This window comes from Dipodascopsis tothii, assembly GCF_038497935.1.
Source record: "Dipodascopsis tothii strain CBS 759.85 unplaced genomic scaffold V1510scaffold_9, whole genome shotgun sequence".
NCBI classification, from domain to species: domain Eukaryota; kingdom Fungi; phylum Ascomycota; class Lipomycetes; order Lipomycetales; family Lipomycetaceae; genus Neoaidaea; species Neoaidaea tothii.
In genome coordinates, this window is record NW_027117993.1 from 285,748 (window position 1) to 300,852 (window position 15,105).

The 15,105-nt window shown below is 68.3% G+C and overlaps 10 protein-coding genes and 1 non-coding gene across 11 annotated transcripts; 5 read left to right on the top strand and 6 right to left on the bottom strand.

Moving 5' to 3' along the window:
• Positions 1–17: 17 nt before the first annotated feature.
• Positions 18–1,088, bottom strand: V1510DRAFT_414450 (uncharacterized protein). The gene is made up of 2 exons (XM_066933423.1): positions 710–1,088; positions 18–678 (listed from the first exon to the last, which is right to left on the bottom strand). The coding sequence occupies exons 1-2, from the start codon at positions 959–961 to the stop codon at positions 106–108; spliced, it is 825 nt and encodes a 274-aa protein (XP_066789937.1). The 5' UTR covers positions 962–1,088; the 3' UTR covers positions 18–105.
• Positions 1,089–1,348: 260 nt separating this feature from the next.
• Positions 1,349–2,230, bottom strand: V1510DRAFT_362905 (uncharacterized protein; the record flags this gene model as incomplete). Its single annotated transcript, XM_066931108.1, has 1 exon — positions 1,349–2,230. A coding segment is annotated over one exon (882 nt), but the record flags the coding sequence as incomplete, so codon positions are not given.
• A 1,368-nt stretch (positions 2,231–3,598) lies between these two features.
• V1510DRAFT_402270 (uncharacterized protein) lies at positions 3,599–4,636 on the top strand (the record flags this gene model as incomplete). The annotated part of the gene is made up of 1 exon (XM_066932095.1): positions 3,599–4,636. The coding sequence occupies one exon, from the start codon at positions 3,599–3,601 to the stop codon at positions 4,634–4,636; it is 1,038 nt and encodes a 345-aa protein (XP_066789939.1).
• On the bottom strand, positions 4,236–6,328 carry V1510DRAFT_443393 (fumble-domain-containing protein; the record flags this gene model as incomplete). Its single annotated transcript, XM_066935659.1, has 5 exons — positions 4,236–5,339; positions 5,371–5,448; positions 5,480–5,613; positions 5,645–5,918; positions 5,951–6,328. 5 exons carry the CDS (start codon positions 6,326–6,328, stop codon positions 4,671–4,673), a joined length of 1,533 nt encoding a protein of 510 aa, XP_066789940.1. The 3' UTR covers positions 4,236–4,670.
• A 71-nt stretch (positions 6,329–6,399) lies between these two features.
• V1510DRAFT_414459 (mitochondrial 37S ribosomal protein uS14m) lies at positions 6,400–7,030 on the top strand. The gene is made up of 2 exons (XM_066933424.1): positions 6,400–6,528; positions 6,650–7,030. The coding sequence occupies exon 2, from the start codon at positions 6,651–6,653 to the stop codon at positions 6,984–6,986; it is 336 nt and encodes a 111-aa protein (XP_066789941.1). The 5' UTR covers positions 6,400–6,528; position 6,650; the 3' UTR covers positions 6,987–7,030.
• A 294-nt stretch (positions 7,031–7,324) lies between these two features.
• V1510DRAFT_392311 (uncharacterized protein) lies at positions 7,325–8,552 on the bottom strand. The gene is made up of 2 exons (XM_066931793.1): positions 8,482–8,552; positions 7,325–8,452 (listed from the first exon to the last, which is right to left on the bottom strand). Exons 1-2 carry the CDS (start codon positions 8,486–8,488, stop codon positions 7,365–7,367), a joined length of 1,095 nt encoding a protein of 364 aa, XP_066789942.1. The 5' UTR covers positions 8,489–8,552; the 3' UTR covers positions 7,325–7,364.
• A 408-nt stretch (positions 8,553–8,960) lies between these two features.
• V1510DRAFT_414463 (uncharacterized protein) lies at positions 8,961–10,067 on the top strand. Its single transcript, XM_066933425.1, has one exon. The coding sequence runs from the start codon at positions 9,128–9,130 to the stop codon at positions 9,767–9,769; it is 642 nt and encodes a 213-aa protein (XP_066789943.1). The 5' UTR covers positions 8,961–9,127; the 3' UTR covers positions 9,770–10,067.
• A 237-nt stretch (positions 10,068–10,304) lies between these two features.
• Positions 10,305–11,405, top strand: V1510DRAFT_362913 (uncharacterized protein; the record flags this gene model as incomplete). The annotated part of the gene is made up of 3 exons (XM_066931110.1): positions 10,305–10,500; positions 10,530–10,973; positions 11,005–11,405. The coding sequence occupies 3 exons, from the start codon at positions 10,305–10,307 to the stop codon at positions 11,403–11,405; spliced, it is 1,041 nt and encodes a 346-aa protein (XP_066789944.1).
• V1510DRAFT_414467 (CTLH/CRA C-terminal to lish motif domain-containing protein) lies at positions 11,000–12,878 on the bottom strand. Its single transcript, XM_066933426.1, has 2 exons — positions 12,089–12,878; positions 11,000–12,058 (listed from the first exon to the last, which is right to left on the bottom strand). The coding sequence occupies exons 1-2, from the start codon at positions 12,671–12,673 to the stop codon at positions 11,447–11,449; spliced, it is 1,197 nt and encodes a 398-aa protein (XP_066789945.1). The 5' UTR covers positions 12,674–12,878; the 3' UTR covers positions 11,000–11,446.
• A 101-nt stretch (positions 12,879–12,979) lies between these two features.
• V1510DRAFT_t87 lies at positions 12,980–13,064 on the top strand. Its single transcript has one exon. It is a non-coding gene; the product is annotated as a tRNA-Gln (tRNA).
• Positions 13,065–13,127: 63 nt separating this feature from the next.
• On the bottom strand, positions 13,128–14,768 carry V1510DRAFT_414469 (SecY subunit domain-containing protein). Its single transcript, XM_066933427.1, has 2 exons — positions 14,708–14,768; positions 13,128–14,625 (listed from the first exon to the last, which is right to left on the bottom strand). The coding sequence occupies exons 1-2, from the start codon at positions 14,715–14,717 to the stop codon at positions 13,208–13,210; spliced, it is 1,428 nt and encodes a 475-aa protein (XP_066789946.1). The 5' UTR covers positions 14,718–14,768; the 3' UTR covers positions 13,128–13,207.
• Between the last annotated feature and the right edge of the window lie 337 nt (positions 14,769–15,105).

A 15,105-nucleotide genomic window follows, 5' to 3' on the forward strand; every position in this document is an offset into this window, starting at 1 on the left:
ATCACACTCGAATACTACTAGATCTCGTGGCTTAGCCACCGTGTTGTTTATCTATTAATTGTAATAATCTACTCGCAAAATCACCGTAGTATACATATGTACAGCTCAGACCGTTCCTTTTTCAAACACTCTGAGCGAGCTGCCGGACGTGGCCGCGCCCTCGCCTAGCGAAAACAGGAACTCGCCGGCCTCGACCGTGTCTTCGTCTGTGTCGCGGCCATCGCCGAAAAAGAAGAGCGGTGCACCGCCACGCTCGATTGTGACTGTGCCGGTCACGTCGCGGGCCATGCCGGTGCTCAGCGGCCGCACAGAGAGCACAGCAAGCGCCCGGTCGGCCAGTACAGACTGCAGCCGAGGGCCGCCGTCCAGATGCTCGCCTAGAGGCGTCGTCACGACGACCGTGCACACGGATTGCGCCTGTAAATCCATCAGCAGATAGTGCATGTCCGCGTCCGAGAGCATGCCGAGGCCGACGGCCATCTCTGGGGCCTCGACCACAAGCAAGGACGAGCCTGCAGCACCCATTGCCGCCGAGATTTGGGCTTTCCAGCCGGTAGCGGGTGCGGAAAGGACGACATTGTCTCCGTCTGGAGCCTCGGCTGGGTCGTCCAGCAGTCGGCTGAAGCCGTCGACAAACGCAAACTCATCCGTGCGCGAGCGCGCAGCCAAATCGACGCCCTGCGGTCAGTGCTGACGGCGTAGTACTTACGTATTTGCGCATGCTCTCGATGTGGAACGAAAAATCGTGCAGAAACGAGACCAGGACGACTTTCTTTTCGGTCGCGCAGCCGGCGCCAGCGCCAGCAAATCGAGCACGGAACACGTTGTCGAGCAACCATGTGGCCGAGGTCTCTGGAGCCGACGTCAGGATGATGAGCTGGGCCGTGGGCTTGGACGGAAGAAAAGAGCTCGTCCGGGCAGATTTGCTCGAAAACACTCTGAGGAGATCGGGAAGAGACATGGCGCGGATCGGGGAGTAGTGCTCGGGGCGATCTCGACAGGCACGAGCGTACGATCGGGTCGACGGCGCCCTGCAGCGAGTGTGGCCGGGAGGCGCGGCCGGTCAGATGTGGTGGTCGGGACGACTGTGATGTGGAAAGCAAAAAACCCAAGTCCGGGCGATGCACCAAATGCAGGCGGCAGCTCCAGCTGCAGCCACGGCGGCACGCCCGCTTCGGCAGACGCACGTCGGCTTCGGCAGACACGGGCCGGGTACCGCAGAGACCAGGGGCCCCGCGCATAGTCTGATTGTCATTTATTACGCCTTAATTTACAGAAGCAGCCACGATAACATATAAACCATATCATAAACAGAAAGAAAAGTAAATTGCGAGATCAGAAGTAGTGTCTAATGGTCGTCCTTCATGCTAGAGCTGCTCTGCATGCTGGGGTCGATCGGGATCTTGCGCTCGCGTCCGGTCGAGCTCTCGCTCGGGTTCTGGGAAGCGTTCTGGACGAGCTGGGCGATGGCCTCGGCGTTGTCGCCGTCGTAAAAGTGCGAGGCGCTGGCGCCGCCGGAGGCCGCGTCGACGAGCTCGGTGATGTCCGAGAGCGCAGGCGACCAGTTGGTCTCGAGGATGGCCTGGCCAAGCTGGTCGTTGACGGACTGGGAGGGCTGCATGCTGGAGATATCGAGCTCGGCCGCCGCCGCGGCCGCGGCCGCGGCCGCCGCCGCGTGATCGCCCGGGTGCGCCTGCACGTGGTGCGCCTGCGCGTGCTGCGGGTGCGTAGGGAACGGGACGGTGCGCGGGTGGCGCTCGGCCGACGAGACCTTGGCGCGGGTCTTGAAGCCCGCGGCCGCGTACTTGTCCGGATAGGCGTTCCGGAAGCGGTCGCGTAGGTCGGTCGAGCGGCGGTCAAAGAGCCGGAGCTCCTCGTCCTTCTGGATCTTGGACCAGGACGGCCCGTGCTTGAGGAAGCCCTGCAGCAGGCGCGAGTCCTCGTCCGGCGTGAAGCCGCGGCGCTCCTTGCGGTTGACCTTCGGCAGCGTAGTCGTGATGATGACCTTCTGCTTGCGGCCGCCGCGGGTGGTCGCGTTCGGGTACAGCCGGCGGTACTCGTCCGGAAAGTACGTGCGGAAGCGGTCCTTGAGGTCGACCGCAGACCGGTTGTTGAACGACAGCGACGGGTCCTGCAGGATCTTCTTCCAGTTGCCGACGCCGTACGTGTTGCAGCCCCGCAGCAGGTCGTTGGTCTCCTGCTCGGTCCACTTGATGCGCACCTTGCGCTTGGCGGGCTCGCCCTCGTCCTCGTTCTTGCGCTTGAGCGCTGCTGTCAGCGCGCCCGCGGATGCACTTACCGCCCAGCAGACGCTGCGCGTCGTCCACGTCCTGCTTCATCCCCAGCGGCTCGGCCTCGATCGGCGGCTGGTGCTCGGTCATCGCAAAGACGTTGGCCAGCGCCGCGCCCGACACCTCGCCGTCGGCGGCGGAGTACTGCGCCATGGCCGATGTCTGTTGTCGCTTGGACGGTTGCCTTCTCGCGGCTGCGCTCGCGGCGCTCTCGTGCTGGGGCCTTGCCGCACCGCTCTAGTCTCGTCCGATCCGCGTGCTCCACGCGGTCGACTGCGATCTCTGCCTGAATCCGACTGCTCGTGCCCGTGTTCTCCCACCAGGCGGCTCGGTAGTATGGGGTTAGGTCTGGTAAGAAGAGGGGACGGGCTGGTCGGGTAGGGGCACCCGCGGTGGGGCTCACGTGATGTGACAGCGTTTTACCCGGAGGTGGCGATCGTTACCCGCCCGCCGCGCTGCGGCATTTCACGCGTTACCTGCATGTGATCTGCGCGATGCGGCAATCGCCGGGCCCGGCCCGCGGCCGGGCGGAGCGCGTCCGCGGGCGAGTTCGCTCGCGCGCCAGCTGGCCAGGGGCAGGCACGCGCCCGCATGGCGGCGCGGCGATCACAGCGTGTGACACCGCGCGCGCTGCTACCGGTAGACGCGCACGGACGGCGCCGCTTGGTAGGTCACAGTTTACCCGGCCCCCACCTTGTCTGCCGCGCCCGGCCGCCGCACCACCATGGCCGACCCGTACGACGACGACGACTACATCGTGCAGGTCCTCGAGCAGGAGGCCCGCGCCGGCCCGCGGCCGGGCCGGGTCGGCCGTGCGCCCAGGTGAGTGCGCGCGCGGCCGCGCTGACGCCAGCGCCAACCCCAGCGGCCTCAAACCAAACACCCAGTTCCTGCAGCGCCTCGTGCGCAGCGCCGACTCGCACAACAGCTCGCTGCAGCGCCGCGAGGCGCGCGAGTCGCGCGAGCGCATGCGCGAGCTGGATGCGCGCCAGCGCCGCGAGCGCCAGCTGGCGCGCGACGACCGCCGCCGCGCCGAGGCGCGGGCGCCAGGGCGGCTGTCGCCGGTGTCGCCGCCGCGGCGGCGGTCGCGGTCGCGGTCGCGGTCGCCGGCACGGGCGCGGTCGCCGGCACGGGCGCGGTCGCCGGTGTCGCCGCAGCCGCGGGCGTCGCGCCCGGCCCGCGGGCCGTCGCCGCGGACGAAGGCGCGAGATGTACACTAGATCACGTGACAACAGCGGCGTGCGGCGCCCCGCCGCACGCCGTGCGGCGCGCGCGCGTATCCCGCGCGTCCGCGCCCGCCGCGTCCCATGGACGACCTCGACCACCACGCCGCCGTCCTGCGCGCGTTCCGCGCCAGCCAGCTGAATGTCGAGGCCCGTCCGCCGGGCCGTCTCGACGACGGCCACGCGCCCGGCACCGTCCAGGCCGAGCTGCGCGACTACACCGACCTGTTTTCGAAGCTCAAGGTGACCTATCTCGAGCAGGAGACCAAGGAGCGGTTCCTGCGTACGGTCCTCGACGAGACCGATGTCGGCCCGCTGCCGCTGTGGGCCGTCGGCCCCGACAGTCTGGCTGCCGAGGAGGACAAAAATGTGGACCTGAAGGCGGCGCTCAAGGCGAAAAAGCGCGACCTGGCCGGCCACGCCGACGCGATCGCCGAGCTCGTCGCGCGCGTCGCCGAGCGGCAGGGCGCGCTGCGCGCAGAGGCCGACCGCGCAGCCGGCATGCTGGACGAGCTGGACGGCCTGCGCGCCGAGGTGGCCGAGCTGGAGGCCGCGGCCGCTGCGTCCGCCGGCGTCGACGGCGACCTGCGGCTCTCGCTGGCCGACACGGCCGCGCGGCGGCGCGAGCTGCTCGACGAGCGCGACCGGCTCAGCGCCGACGTGCACGCTGTCCGCCACAAGACGCTGCCCGAGCGGCGGGCGGCGCTGGCCGAGCTCAAAACCGAGGCCACCGCAGCCGAGGCCACGCGCGCCCAGACCGTCGCCGCCGCGCAGGCCGCCCAGCGCTCGCACGAGGCCGAGCGCCGCGAGCACCGGCTCGAGCTCAAGGAGAACATCTCCGGGTGGTACACGCACGCGGCGGCCGTGCTCGAGCGCGCGCTGCTCGTCGACTCGGTCGCCGCCAGCGACGCCGACGAGTCCCTCGACGTCGTCTGCCGCACCGTCCGCGGCACGCGCGTCCGCGCCACGCTCTTCTTTGCCAAGGGCGTCTTCTACGACGCGCGCGTGGCCGAGCCCGCCGGGCTGGACCTCAAGGCCGTGCTCAACGTGGCGGCCACGCAAAACGACCTCGCCTACTTCGTGGAGGAGCTCAAGCTCCGGGCCGACCGCCCTGTACACTAGCACTGCATTCTATACACATGCGACCGCGCGGCGGTCACGCGCCGTCGGCGACGGCCGCGGCCGCGGCCGCCCGGGCCGGACCGGCGTCGTCAAACGAGCTGCGGCGGCCCCAGCCCTGGGGCTGGCGCCGCAGAAACGCGCCCACGGAGCCCAGGTAGCCCTCGTGGCGGAGAAAGTAGGCCTTCTTGTCGCCGCCGGACCAGAACTTGATCGCGTACGAGAGCGTGTTCATGGTCTGCGGGTGGCCCCGGATGAAGGACCCGCCAAAGTAGATGTGCTCGAGCCCGTACCGCTGGGCCTGCAGGTACGCGATCTGGCCGATGTTGTTGGAGACCGCGTAGAGCAGGCTGCGGCTGATGTCCTCGGCGCGGAAGCGCGCGACGCGGCCGTCCAGGCCCGGCGCCGGCGGGGCCTCGTCGCCGCCGGCGACCGAGTCGCTGACGACCGGCTCCGAGCCGTGCTCGGTCGTCGAGACGACCTCGAAGCCGTCCTTGGACTCGATGCGCTGCTTGAAGACCTTGCCGAAGCTGCTCGCAATCGTCGTCGACTTGAGCCCGATCCGGCCGTAGCCCTGGCCGTAGATGTCGCCCACGAGCATGTCCACGTTGGTGTTGTCGCCGTTGGCGGCCATGTCGAGCATCTGGTCGAACGACTTGGCGCCGGTGAGCAGCGAGAGCAGGCCCCAGAGCGTGCCGCCGCCGAGCTGGCGTCAGCGCGGTCGCGCGCGCACTTACCGACGAGCCGCCGATGCGCTTGAACTGCTGCGGGCCGGACACCATGATCATGCTCACGCCGGAGCCGATGTTGACGAGCTGCGGTCAGCGCGCCCGCGCGCACACGTACCAGGTACGGGTAGATGTTGGTCTTGGGCTCGACAAACGCCATCGGGTGCGCGTCGCCGTGCGTGAACGCCTCGTTGGGCAGCTCGCTGTACGTGAACACCTCGGCCGGGATCTCCGAGATGAAGAAGTCAAGGCCTGCGTCAGCGCCGCGCCCGCCGCCACCTACCGATGATCAGGCACTCCATCTCGTCCTCGCGGCAGATCTCCACGTCCAGCTCGGCCCGCATCCGGTCGTAGAACTTGTACGCGCCGCCGCCGGTCGCCATGATGTACAGCGGGTCGCTCCCGCTCAGCGCCGCGCGCTTGTGCGACAGCAGCTCGCCCATGAACCCCAGCAGCTCGCCGATGTTCTCGGTCTCGAACATGGTGAAGTTGAGCCGGCCGCCGCGGCCGTCGCCGTCGCGCGTGAAGTACACGATCTTGGCCAGCGACCCGCCAATCTGCCGTCAGCCCCGCCCCGCCCGCCACTCACGTCCACCGCGATGTGCGACACCTCCGCCGAGTGGTGCGGCAGCATGATGTCCCGGTTGTGCGTGCCCGTCAGCCCGCCCGGCCGGCCGGGGCCGCTCTCCTCCTCCACGATGAACGCGCCGGCGACATTGATGCGGATGGCCCCCGGGTACGGGATCTGCCCGCGGTCGCCGGCGTCGCGGCCGCTGCCGCCCGCGCCTGCTCCTGCCACTGTGTCTGAGGCCACGCTCGTGACCGTTTTCGCTCGCTCGTGCTCGTGCTCGCCGCCGCGCGCCTGCTGCTGTGCGCGCCCGTGTGCCGCTCGTGTGCGGACGTGCTGCCCGCGCAATTGGTCTCTGGAGTGCACGTGTGGCTGCGAGTCGGGCCCGACCGTGGTCATGCTTCCATTAAGTGCTCACCGATTGGCCGTGTCTATCAAACACCGGCTTGTTGAGGCACTAACCGCACACGGTTCCACGCTTGTGCAGTGCTGACCAATACGCACCTCCGTGCCCCAATATACGCACTTTCTCGCAAATTTTCGGCGGTCAGCGCCCAACAGCAGCCTAGCACGATACAACAAAGCAGCGCAACCGCAAGGTGAGTCAGGTGGGCCCGTGGCGTGAGCCGTGCGCCCGCGGTATGTCCGCGGGCCGCCGGGCCGCGCCGTCGCCGGGCCGCTCTACGCGCGGCCGCGCCGCTCCGCAGTGCTGACCAACAGAATGAACAGAGCCTCGCTGCCGCTGCCGAGCGGCTTCCTGAAGACGCACATCATCCGCGACAACTTCAAGCGCGTCAAGGCCGCCGAGAACGAGGTCACGACCATGGGCCTCAAGTACGTGGCCCGCAACACGACCCTGCCGACGCGTGTCCGCGTCCAGGCCCAGCTCCAGCTCGCCAACATGCCCAACTACGCCCGCGTGAACCAGGTCAAGAACCGGTGCCTGCTGACCGGTCGCGGCCGCGGCGTCTTCCGCGCCTTCCGCATGTGCCGGTACCAGTTCCGCGAGAACGCGCTGGCCGGCGAGCTGCCTGGCGTCAAGAAGGCCAGCTGGTAGACGGCGAAGCTCTGCATGTACATACAATTGACTATTTCACATTGCCAGTCGCTGGCGTGCGGACGGCGGAGGCCTCAGAGGGCCCTGTGGAGCGCGGCTGCCCTGGGGGGAGGCATATAGCCGCATATAGCCGCTGCGCGCAAGGCCTGGGGCACGCACCGCCACGAGTCAGCCTCGGCGGCTCCGTCGAGGGTGGCTGCCTTCGGGCTGGCATGTAGCCGCATATAGCCGCCGCCCGCAGGCACGCTGTCACCGCGGGTGAGCCTCCCGCGGCGGCTGTATGCGGCTATATGTTTGCGCCAGGGCGGCCACCTCAGCGCGCTCGCCGCCGCACCGCCACCGCAGGCATATAGCCGCTGTGGCGCATAGCCGCAGCGCCTAGTACTCGTACCCGAACAGCCGCGACAGGCCGGGCGTGCGGTCCTTCGCCGGCGTCACAACCGCGTCGGCGGCCGCCGCCGCTGCCGCCGCCGCGGCCGGGTCGCGCTTCTGCAGAAGCTTGGCCCGGTTCAGGCACGCAAACCGCGCGCAGTCGGCGCACTCGCGCTTGATCTCGCTCAGGGGCGCCGCCTGGTCGTACGCTTTCTGGGCCCACTGTGCGGCGTCGTCCGCCCGGCCAACCGACACCAGCAGCTCGGAGATGTAGTAGCGTAAAGCGGCCTCCTGGCACAGCCGCGGCCGCAGCCCGGCGTACTCGGTCCCGCCGGCGGCGCGGGCGGCGTCGCGGGCCGTCAGCACGCGCAGGGCCGCGAGCGCAATCGCCAGCGGCTTCTCGGTCTGGCCACTCTTCATGTATACCAGGCCGAGGCCGACGGCGGCGTCGAAAAACTCGGTGGACGGCACAGACGCGGCCGGCATGACGGCAAGCGCGTCCGCATGGCCGGCGCCCGCGTGCACAGACTCAAAGCCGGCGGCAGCGCGGTCGGCGGCCGGCGTGGCCGCCGCAATTGCCAGCTTGAACATGTGCTCGGCCTCGGCGGCCAGGCCCTTGGCGTCCAGCAGCCGGCCGAGGCCGGCGTACGTGCGGCTGGTGCGCACGTCGAACGACTCGCTGTCGATGGCCAGCGCCTTGCGGTACGCGGCCTCGGCGCCGGCGGCGTCGTCCTGGTCGGCGAGCATGCGGCCGTAGGCCGCGTAGAGTGCCGCATAGCCGGCGCGCCAGTCCGCGCTCTTGTCCGCGAACGGCAGGGGCTCGTCGGCAAACGGATCGGCGCCAACGGCAACGCCCTCGGCCTTGAGCAGCGACCGCATGACCATGTCGAGGCGCTGCTTGCGCACGGCCGGCTTGATCTGCTCGAGCTCGGTGTAGGCGCAGAACCGGTACAGGTTCTTCTGGAGCTCGGAGAAGTCCGCAGGCGGCGGGTCGAACTGGTCGCCGACGTAGGCCGACAGCATCAGCGGCGTGACGATCAGCAGCAGGATGCCGCCGCCCCAGACGCCGAGCACGGCGGCTCCGAGGCGGGCGTCTGCGTCAGCGCGCTCGGCGATCACTTACAAAACATCTTGCGCGGCGTGAGCACGATCCGGCGGCGCGTCGCGTACGCGCGGCCAGGCGGCAGCGGCCGCAGCGGCAGCGGCCGCAGCGGCCGCAGGCCCGCACGCAGGCCGAGAAGTCGAAGCATCGCTGGTGAGAGCGCGGGCGCGGGCGGGTTTTACTCACGTGAGTTACCCGGCCATCGTGCGGCGCGCTCTTTGTCCGGGTAAGCCTGCTTGACTTCCGCCGAAATTTTTTTTGCTCCCTCCACGATCGACCAGACATGCCCGCCGCAACTAGCCAACCGGCCCGCACGGGCGGCGGCCCCAAGGCGGCCGGCATCAAGATCAACATGCCGTACCGCAAGCGCTCCTTCAGCGTGCCTGTGCCGGCGGTCGCGGACGAGGCCGCGCAGGCCGACGCCGCGCGCGCAGAGGCCCGCGACGCGAGCGCGGCGCCCGCCGGCGTCCGCAGCGGCTCGGCCACGCCGCACGGCACCGCCACGCCCGGCGCCGGCGCCGTCGCCTCGATCCTGCCCGACTCGGCCGGCCCGTCGCCCGCCGGCAGCCCCGCGCCGTTCGCCGGGCTCGCGCGCCGCGGCAAGCGCGCGCGCAGCAAGTCGCCCGAGCGCTCCGAGGAGCGCATCATCGAGAGCGACAAGGTCACCATGGCCGAGCTCTGCCGCGACATCCACATCGGGCGCAAGAGCAGCAACTACGACAAGCTCGAGCAGCGCCGCCAGCTCGAGAAGCTGCGCAGGCGCAACGCCGTCGAGGAGACGCCCGAGGACCGCGACAAGCGCCTCAAGCTCGAGGAGGAGGCCGAGCGCGAGCGCCGCAAGATGGTCAACAACATCCTGGAGAAGGGTGTGCCGCGGCTGCACGTCGTCGGCGGCAAGATCGTCGTCGACGAGGACTCGCTCCAGGTCGACCGCCACGAGCGCGACGCCCGCCCCGAGGTCGCCGAGGCCGACAAGGAGGTCGAGGACGAGTTCGCCCGCCGCGTCAACTCGGGCACCTGGTCCAAGCGCGAGAAGGTCGAGCGCTGGGACATGGCCGAGACCCAGAAGTTCTACGAGGCCCTGTCCATGTGGGGCACCGACTTCAATCTCATCGCCCAAATGTTCCGCGGCCGCAGCCGCCGCCAGATAAAGTCCAAGTTCAACGCCGAGGAGCGCAAGAACCCGGAAAAGGTCCACATGGCCCTGACCCGCCGCATGCCCGTCAACCTGGAGTCCTACGAGGTCGTCACGGGCAAGACCTTCAAGGAGATCTCCGACGTCGAGCTTGCTATCTCGAGCACAAACTAGCTCGTGGTCCGCCACATAAAAGCATGCTTCGGTTTTTTGGTCGTTTCGGGTGAGGTACAATTTTGTATATACGGTGTATTATATGGTTTCTTGGATTCTGCGTGACTCACCATGCATCTGCATAGCCGCACGGTCGCAATGCAGAGAGCGTAGGGCCGTGGCGCATGCGCCAGACGTGGCGCATAGCCGCATATAGCCGCCTGCCTGGCCGGCTGCGCGCAGGCAGCTACCTCGACGGAGTCGCTGCCGGAGGCTCGTTGAGCCGGCGAGCCTCCGGCGGCGACTCCGTCGAGGGTGGCTGCCCTGCGGGCAGGCATATTACCACAACTCATATAGCCGCATATAGCCGCCTGCCCCAAGGGCCGCCACCCTCGACCGCCGTCGGAGGCTCGTTGCACACGGAGAGCCTCCGGCGGCTCCGTCGAGGCAGCTGCCTGTCCAGGCATATAGCCGCCGCGCGTGGCGCAGCGTGGCGCCGAGCCGCGTTGGGACTAAAAACTTTTCCCGGCGACGAGCGATTCGCGACCGGCGCAAGATGAAGGCAAACAGTCGCAGGAAGCAGAAGCTGCTGGCGCGGGCGGCCGGGGCCGCTGGCGGGAAGGTCAGCGGCGCAGCCAAGCCCGGTGCCGGCAAAAAAAGCGGCGGATCGGGACCAAACAAGGGCGGAAAGTCGGCCGGACAGAAGTTCCAGTTCTACGACGCCGGCGACGAGATCCTGCTCGTGGGCGAAGGTGAGTCGGCCGAGACCAAGCTGACGCAGGCGACTTCTCGTTTGCCAAGTCGCTGCTGCTGCCGCCGCACAGCATCAAGCCGCAGACGGTGACGGCGACGGCGTTTGATTCGCGACAGGAACTCGCCGAAAAGTACCCCGACACGGGCGCCGCCAACGTGGAATTCCTCGAGACGTTCGAGGCGGCCACGGACGACGACGGGGCGAGCGGCAGCGGCGACGAGGCCGGGTACGGGACCCAGGACGAGGCCGGCGCCGACGCTGAGGCCGACGCCGCCGACGCAGGCGCCAGCGGCGACGAGGCCCCCGTCTACGCGTCGCAGCGGCGCGCGCACCTGCTGTTCAACGTGGACGCGACCGCGCTCGGCAAGGTCAAGTACATCCGCAAGCGCAAGTTCGACTGCGTGGTGTTCAATTTTCCCCACACCGGCAGCGGGATCACGGACCAGGACCGCAACATCCTCAAAAACCAGCGTACGTACGCACGCGCGCGCGCTGACCGCAGAACTGCTGCAGGGCTTCCTCAAGGCGGTCGGGCCGGCGCTGTCACGCAAGGGCAAGGTCGTCGTCACGCTCTTCGAGGGCGCGCCGTACGATCTCTGGAACCTCAAGGCTCTCGCCAAGGCCGCCGGCTACGTGACCATCCGCAGCGGCGCGTTCGACTGGGCCGCGTACGACGGGTACCGGCACCGGCGCACGGCCGGCGTCGGCGACACCAACAAGAAGGCGCAGGACCGCGCCGCGCGGACGTACGTCTTCGGCAAGACCGGCGACTACAGGGAAATCGCGTCGGCCAACGCCAACGCGCAGCACCTCTCGAGCAAGCGCGTCCAGAAGGAGCTGGCCGACCAGCGCAAGCGCAAGCGGCCCAGGCGCGGCGACAGCGACAGCGACAGCGATGAATAGACCAACGTTCAACGTAACCCGACGCCCCCAACCCAACGCCGCTAGCTCGGAAACACGCGGCGGATGCAGTCCTCGTCCCACTCCTCGCCCGTGGCGGGCTCGCGCAGCTTGCCCGGGGCCGCGCCGGACTTGTCCGAGAACTCCCTGAGCAGCTTGCGGCCGTAGATGCGGCCGTTGGGCATCATGACCGGGTCCGGGTCGACGGAGCTGCGCACGTGGTGCGCGTACGGCAGCGGCTGCGCCAGCTCGTTGAGCTCCGGCGAGCAGATCGGGCACAGCGACGCCGAGCTCGTGTTGAGCGACGCGATGCTGTGCGTGCCGATCTTGCACGACGGCGTCTTGAGCGCCGACAGGCCGGCCGACAGCGCGATCTGCAGCAGCGAGTTCGCGGGCAGGCCGTGGAACTCGCGGTACGTCTGCACGAACGAGTCCGCCAGCGTGTTCCACCGCTCGGACGAGAACAGGTCGCCGTACGGGCACTCGTCGTCGTTCGGGTCAAACACGAGCATGCCCGACGCGCGCATGATCGCCGGCAGGTTCGTGTCCGCGCTCGGCACGAGGTACTTGGTCGAGTACGCGATGGCCTCCTGCGGCCGCCCGCGCCGCACGAGCTCGATGTACTGCTGCAGCCGCACGTCGAACTCGAGCCCGTTCTGCTGTCAGCGCGCCCCGGCTGCCCGTACCTTGGCCTTGCGTAGATACGCCTTGTTCTCCTGGCACCACGCCAGGCACTCGGTCGCCCGCGTGTTGCGCAGGCTCGTCTCGATGCTGTTGCACTGCTCCAGCACCTCCACGTCCGACAGGTCGCCCACGTCGGGCTTGCGGGCCATCAGCACCTCCGCCGTGGCCGAGTACCCCGACCGGACCAGGTAGTCCACCAGCAGCCGGTTCAGCCGGACCCGGCTCCACCGCTCGTACTCGGGGCCGTCCACGGCGGGGATCGCGTACAGCTCCTCCAGGTGGCCGATGCGCTTGCGCGACCGGTCCACGAGCGACCGCTCCTCGTCGTGCATGGTCGCCAGCTTGCGCTTGAGGCCCTGCATCCGCTCGATCATCGCGTCCAGCCGCTTGAGCGTCTCGTCAGGGCTCTCGCCGGCGTCGGCGGCCATGGCCCCGGCCAGCGCGTTGTTGACGGCCGTGCCGATGTACGCGGTCTCGCGCTCGATCAGTTTCTGGGACGCCTTGAACGTCTGGCGCATCAGCTGCTGCGGCACCCGCAGCAGCGGCTTCTCGAAGAGCACGTGGTTCTCGGGGTCGAACTTGGCCATCGTGCTCGCGAGCGGGACGCTGTGGCGGTGTGGGCGTCCGGAGCCGTGCCGTTGATGCGTGGGTTTGCTGGCTTTAAACCGCCAGTGCCGAGCGCGCGGTGCGGCGGTGCGGTATGGCTGTGCTGGCGGTGCACCACCAGTGCTCCGGTACGGGATCTACGGTTCCGGCGGGGCCGGACGGCCTGTGCCCGTGCGCGGCGGCCTGGGCCGGCGGGCGGGGGCTGGGGGCGGCACGGGCGGCTGAGCGGCGGCTGGGGCGGTGCGGGTGCTACATAGTGCAATAGCTCTTCCAGACCTATAAGAAATGGTTCTATAGTGTAGTCGGTTATCACAGCGGATTCTGATAGTATTGGATATTCCGCTAACCCCGGTTCGAATCCGGGTAGGACCTCTTTTTTTTTTTCCCAGCTGAGAATTTCGCCGCATTCAGCCGCACACTCTGCGGCTCTACACCTTTAGTCTTAACGATATAGACATTGTCGAAACTTTTTTACATTAGAGATAGATTTAGGATTCGTTTCTTGGCTCTGCCGCTTACAGCAGGTCAGACATGCCCGGGGCCATGCCGCCCTCCTTGGCCGCGATCTCAAAGTAGCCGTAGATGGTGGTCACAGCCAGCAGGATGGCCGTGCCCGAGCCAAGGGTGCCCAGAAGGTCGGACGCGACCGAGAGCGCGCCAATGCAGGCGCCGCCAAACGCAGCCGCCGTCGGGATGATCTTCTTGAGCTCCTTGTACATGGACTGCTCGCGGTGGCCGGCCATGACCAGGCCCTGCTCCTTCAGCTGCTTGGCGACGTCGCGGGGCGACGAGCCCGAGATCTCGATCCAGGTCTTGGAGAAGACCGCGCACACCGACAGGATAAACACGACGTAGATCACGGTCTTGATCGGGTCGACGAGCGCGCCCGCGATGTTGAGCGGCGGCTGCATGTAGTACGAGATGCCCGAGACCGCGTGCAGCTGGGCCGTGCCCGACTGGGCCTCCCACACGCCGATGAGCTTGACCAGGAAGTTGTCCGGGAACCGGTTGTACAGGATCTGCGAGATGATGAAGATGTTGGACGTCAGCGCGGACTGCAGCATGATCGGCAGGTTGGACGTGTAGAACAGGCGGATGGGGTACGCGCCGTACGGGCCGCGGGTGCGGTTCGACTTGATCGGGATCTCGACGCGGAAGCCCTGGAGGTAGACCACGACGAGGAACACGGCCACGGTCGAGATCAGCTGCATCATGTTGGGCAGGTTCTGGCGGTAGAAGGCCTCCTTGAGCGCGCGCTTCTTGTCCTTGCGGGTCAGCAGCAGGTGGACCATGCTGACGACGGCGCCCTCGAACTCGTTGCCGCGGCCGGTGTTGACGGTGGTGGGCGAGAACGCCTTCCAGATGATCTGCTCGCAGATGTTGGTCGCGATGAAGAGCGAGATGCCCGAGCCCAGGCCGTAGCCCTTCTGGAGCAGCTCGTCCAGCAGAATGACAATCACGCCGGCCAGCACCAGCTGCAGCACCAGCAGCAGGCACACGCCCGCGCCCAGCTCCTTGGGCGGGCCGTACATGCCCGTCAGCACGTACACGGTCGCCTGGCCGAGCGAGAGGATGATCGCCAGCAGCTTCTGCGCGGTCTGGAACAGCTCGCGGTCGCTCTTGAGATCGAGGTTGACGTCGATGATGTGCGAGCCGCCGAGCAGCTGGAACACCATGCCCGACGAGATGATCGGCGAGATGCCCAGCTCCATCAGCGTGCCGCGGTTACTGGCGAGCATCATGCGCAGCCAGAACAGCGGGTCCGACGAGTCGCTCGACACGATGCCGTACAGCGGAATCTCCGACATCACCAGGAAGATGAGCAGCGTCACGCCGGTCCACATCAGCCGCTGGTCGAACGGCACCTTGCGCTCGGGCGCGGCCACCTCGGGGAGGATTGGCAGAAACGGCTTGACCAGGTCAAGAAAACGGACTGCGGGTCAGCGGCCTGCAATTCGGCGGGATTGCCCGGTGGCGGCGGCGGCCCGATGGCCTCGGCGGCGGCGTCGACTTACGTGCACTCATGGCCGGTTTCTGGATGGATAGCCTAGGGATTGAGTGAAAGATAGATAGCGGTCGGTAGAGAGCGCCGTCTTGTTGATGTGTCTTTTTTGTGTCGACGGCCCCGCCACGCCGGGTAACCCAGTCACATGGCCACCTGGCCGCCCGCGGCCGGCCTGCGCGGCGCTGGCTGGCGGCGCGGTGCCCCGGCTGCGGCCGGCCGGCCGGCGGATGGCGGTGCGGCGCGGCGGTCGGGCGCGGCCGGCCAGCCGGCGCGGCGTCTGGCCGTCTCGCCGTGGCGGGTGGCGGACCGTGCGGCGCACGCACGACCCGCCGGTCGACCCGCCGACCCGCCGGCCTGCGTCGACCCGCGTCGCCCCGCGTCGACCCGCCGCGGCCCGCCGCGGCCGCC